Genomic DNA, 5,000 nt, shown 5'->3' with positions numbered 1-5,000 from the left:
GGAAAGATTGACAGTTGCCAAGGAGACAGCGGAGGTCCTCTTGTCTGTCGGGAAAATGGAACGTTGGTATTGGCTGGAGCAGTAAGCTGGGGTTTTGGATGCGCCAATCAGGGGAAACCAGGCGTGTACACCAACGTCATTCAGCTTCGGTCCTGGATCGATGTCATCATGACCAGACAGTAATGGAAGATTCAACGTGACGACTTAGTTACAACACCTCTGGTTGCCACAACCTTGAGATGAAAGCCATTTCAGTTACATACTAAAAAGAAAGAGACTCAGTAGCCTCTAGCTGAGTTAAGTAGAATTCCCTGAAAATTTCAGCAAACACAGGTCAAGGACAGCTACAGGCTGCGAAAGATATGCAGTTGTTACTAGCAGGTGTCTCATGGTATGAAGCTCATAAAGTGAGAGTTCGGAGAGACGCGAGATCACGCATGAGGATTCTAGCCTGGCATCTTGCGAGATCGCGTGTGAACAATCCACGCCTTCTTTCCTAATAAAAGACGACGGTTTTAGAGCCTGCGAAGGCTACCTTTACAGCTTGGTACTTTTGTAAGAACTAGAATAAATTTCACAAAAAATTCAAAAGAAAAGTTGATTGCATGTTGAGCTGAAACTGAATAATTCCGTTAAGTGCCCACCCACCAATGTCGAATTCGTAATATCTTACCAACCATTGACGGTGTGGCGCGTGTTGATTGATTGATTGTGAGCCGAGTTTACGTTGCTCTGTGATTGAATAGTCTTTGCATGAACGAAAACTTGTATCGAGTGGCAGAAGTACAATTGATATAAAACTTTCAATTATTACAATATTAATCAAAGTCAAATAGACTATTGCACGACTGATAAAACAACCCGAAAATGTATTTGTTAAAAAGTACATTTTCGCGTTGTTTTATCGTCGTGCAGTAGTCTACTTGACTTTAATTGATATTTTTTTAATCAATTTTGACTGATCACGATCTTCTCTGATCCAACGCTGTGCAAGACTTATCGTCCACGGTTTTTCCAAAGGTTTAAAAACCTTAAATTCACTATTAAACAATGTTAACATTATAGCAAACCAGACAGGGTTATCTTCAGGACACCATCCTGGCCGCTATAACTTCATGCTATCACGTCATGAAATACGCTGTGTAAGGCCCAATACGAATTTTTGAGGCGACTACTTGGAATTGTGATTTAAGTATAGTGTATTTATTTTTATTTTTTTTTTTGTATCGTTGCCCAGGCGCAGTTCTACGAAAGAGTTTTGAGAATAAAGTGAATATGTATTCAAGCGTTAAAAGCTACGAACATTTTACTGCGCCTTCCAGAAACACACGGGCTCTGGAGTTCAAATATAAATTAACGATTTCGCTTTTTGGAGTTCTGTGTCAAACACTGTAGCGGAATGGTTTGGTGGGTCACATTCAGAGTTGTGGTTGGCTGATTTCGATTCTATAAACCTTTCAGGTTTTCTAACGGTCCATTAACTGTCACAGAAATCAGTGAGATTGACGGCAGTGAAGAATGAAACTGTCGACTGGAATTCTGAACTTTACAGTCCCCTTTGTTATAAAAGGCGCAAAAAAGCGTAGAAATGACGACTCAAAAATCTAATTCTTTAATTAATGTTACTTCAGAGAACTCTTTGATCCACTCAACTGGTTAATGTTTTGATAGTGGTAGCTTTATCCTAACAGACTATCATATTATGGCCACCTCCCGAAAATATAAAAATTAGAACATTCTCAAATCGAAATAAGAATAAATCGAGGAGTTTCAAAACAGAACACCCTTTGTTTGACTCGTGAAATTGCCATCTCAGTGATTAAGTTTCGAGTTTACTTTCATCATATATTTTTGTTCTGTTCCCATTCGATACTAATTTAGTATCTTCCTCTCAAATGTATAGATTACGCTAACGTAAGTGCTGAGTTTGTATAAGTAGACACGCAGACCTCAATGACAAAGCAAGTGTATTTTTTCCTTCAAATTTTCCAGTCGCTGGTCAGTGGGGGGCCTGGAGCAAGTGGACGGTCTGTTCCAAGTCATGTGACATTGGACTTTCGCAAAGGACTCGCTACTGCAACAACCCCGAACCTCAAAATGGCGGTAGAACGTGCGTAGGGATCGGTCAAGAGACGAGACGGTGTTCCTTGCGAACCTGTCCAAGAGGTAAACTTAGCACACTCCATGCAGTAAGGTAAACTACCTTATTGCCCAGGAGAAGGGCATCCTCATTCCCAGATCCCTTTCGTTACTCTTAGCCGGTGGGGCCTTTTTTACGAGCAAGGGCTCTGGGGACATAGAAAGTTCAAATTTTTTCATTGGTTAGCTTGCGAACAATAAAATCTTGAACCGGCAGTAATAACGGCCGAAGCCGATCGGTAAAACGATCAGTGTCTTTGTTTAAAACTATGATATTACTATATTGCTTCTTTCTGTTTAACACGAAAGGACACTCTCTAAGTGGAGACGACTTAATGCTACACATAGAGATTCTTCGAATGTAATGTTTCTGAGCGTCGCCATGTTTAGTACTATTGACGACTCATATATGAGGCCGGAAGTCCTAGAATCTGGGGCTGCCAATCCAATGTCTCTCTTGTGCGAAGGTCCCGCCGGCTAAGAGAAACGATGGGATCTGGGAGCGAGAATGGGAGAAAGGCAACATCCTGTCAAAACAGCACTCTTCCAAATGTTGTTCGATTTCATTCGTTTAGCACAAATCACTGAAATAAAAGAGCATGCCGTTCATTTTTTAAGATTTTTACTTTGCTTTAGTGATCTTGGAAAACTGAAACCGAAATATTTGCGATAAAAGGAATATTTACATAAACGTTGGGTTAAGTGCTACTTCATATTTATTTAGCAATGTTAGTTCATTGAGACCCACTCATCTCCTTTTTATTACTTAGCAACAACTTCAGCTGCCCCAACGACCTCTCATCCATTGATTTGTGGTCGACCAAAGAGAAGTCGCATTGTGGGAGGCGAAGTGGCATCAAATCGAGACTGGCCGTGGCAAGTTGGACTCCAGACCGAGGATGACGACTTCATTTTCTGCGGGGGGTCTCTTATCAATCGCGAGTGGGTGTTGACCGCTGCTCACTGCATATACCGCAACAATCCCAGCAGGCAAGGTTGCGTACCGCCATTTCCCGGCTTGCGCGTCATTCTTGGAGAATTTGACGTAGACAATATTGACGGGCATGAGGTTAAAAAAAGTAAGTCGAAAAGTGTTATATTTACTCGAGTCTGTTTTGCGTTGACATAACCTTTTCCGAGGGCCATACAATCCTCTTGTTAACAAACCAATTTATTAGTAAAAAAAAAAAATAAGTTTCCGCCTTATTTCCGAAGTTAAAGATATTATTTCTTACTACTTATTTCGAGTTATAGTTTATATGCGACTTAAGCCTGCGTCTCCGATGAAAAGCCGTTTTTCGCACCTTTCACATGAGACTAACTAAAAGACTACATCCTTTTCGAACATGAAAAAGACGTAAGTGCAGGGTTCAGAGGGCATTCTTGTGGTACCTAATGCAATGCATTTTTCCAAAGTCTCTTCAGTGATCCATAGATATAGCATCTCGCCAGTTTGGCAAACAGTAGATATCCTCGATATCGCCGGGGCTGAACTTGAATTACTATACAATGGACATGACCAATACTGTAATAATAGCTAAAAGCTAGGAAACTAATGGTAGCTGTTTCTGAATATTTTCCTATTTTAAGGAAAGTTGCTGTTCGAACTGATGAAGTTTTCTTTCTCCCACAGCTATATCTGAGGTGTGTATGCATCACGCGTACGATCATTCTATATACAACAATGATATCGCTTTGCTGCGTTTTTCAACTCCACTTCCTGGATTCAACGAGACTATGAGCCCGGTCTGCCTTCCAACATCCAGTAGCAGCTTCCCTCCAGGGACCACTTGCTCAGTAACCGGATGGGGTAAGACGAGCCAGAGCGGCGCAGGGGTCTCCAAACAACTCCGCGTTGCCCATGTTCCTATTATTGACCATGCTACGTGCAGAGAACAGTACTGGAACCGTACGGGAGATATTGTGACTGATAAAATGATATGTGCCGGGTATCAAGAAGGAAAGGTCGATAGCTGCAAAGGTGACAGTGGCGGGCCATTCGTGTGCAAGGAAGGGGGAAGTTACATCCTTGTCGGAGCGACAAGCTGGGGTGTTGGATGTGCGCAACCAGGCCAGCCTGGAGTATATACCGATATCAAGGACTTCTTAGGGTGGATCCAAGATTTGATTTCTTCAAATCCGGAACCATGAGTAAACGATTGAAAAACGTTTTCTTCCCAACAATTTTCTCCTTTTTACCACCTGGCACCCGTCTTCACTATCTTTCGCTTGAATGTCGGATTACAAAGTTCCTTCCATTTAAGTGAGAAGATCGTTATAGTTTCTCTCGCGATCGGATTGCACATTTTCTGAAAATTCGTACAAAATAGATGTGACAAAACTTGCTGAGCCTTTAGTAATGTTATCTTTTTGTAAAAGCAATACATTATAGGTTTTGTGGCTGCCTACTGACCTCATCCTTTTCGTAGATAAAAAGTCAAACATTGTAGTAGGAACACGTGCAATGAAAAATAAATGAAAAATAGTTAGGCCACACCACACCTGTGTTCACTCGGTAGAAAAGCGTTTTAATAAAGTGCTTGAACAAGCCAGCGAAGCTGGCAAAGCAGGAAAGTTTCGGGGGATTCTTTTAACACTTGCTAGTAAACTGATGGTTTTGGCTGCAGGAGCAAGCGGCAGCAAAGCGACGAATTTTACTCGTCACCGTGCCACTCGTGGCCCACTCGAGGCCAAAAAACAACGTTAACTCTCGCGTGTTTGAATTAAGGCCGTGATAAAATCATCCCACCAGCTATGCAGGCTTTGCTGGAACAGCTTTTTTAAAGTTGTACCGCATGTTCGAGCCGGTTGCCTTCTACAGCCTGCTAAGAGGATCAAAAGCAAATGAACAATCATAGTCG

General features: G+C 41.8%; 2 protein-coding genes across 3 annotated transcripts in view; both read left to right on the top strand.

Moving 5' to 3' along the window:
* Nucleotides 1-596, top strand: part of LOC138044070 (trypsin-like) — a 6,739-nt gene extending 6,143 nt beyond the window's left edge. For both annotated transcript variants that reach the window (XM_068890680.1, XM_068890679.1), the window contains one exon: nt 1-596. This exon is cut by the window's left edge and continues 317 nt beyond it. In XM_068890680.1, coding sequence (XP_068746781.1) covers nt 1-183 — 183 coding nt within the window. In that variant the 3' untranslated portion in view covers nt 184-596.
* The window catches only part of LOC138044063 (uncharacterized), a 24,362-nt gene extending 19,654 nt beyond the window's left edge, over nt 1-4,708 (top strand). The window contains exons 7-9 of the mRNA XM_068890672.1: nt 1,993-2,166; nt 2,910-3,218; nt 3,773-4,708. Of these exons, the coding sequence (XP_068746773.1) occupies nt 1,993-2,166; nt 2,910-3,218; nt 3,773-4,290 (1,001 nt within the window). The 3' untranslated portion in view covers nt 4,291-4,708. The remainder of the gene's footprint in view (nt 1-1,992; nt 2,167-2,909; nt 3,219-3,772) is intronic.
* Nucleotides 4,709-5,000: the final 292 nt, after the last annotated feature.

The sequence above is a fragment of the Montipora capricornis genome, chromosome 3, assembly GCF_036669925.1.
Source record: "Montipora capricornis isolate CH-2021 chromosome 3, ASM3666992v2, whole genome shotgun sequence".
Taxonomy (NCBI): Eukaryota; Metazoa; Cnidaria; class Anthozoa; order Scleractinia; family Acroporidae; genus Montipora; species Montipora capricornis.
This window is presented reverse-complemented; position numbering and strand designations above follow the sequence as displayed.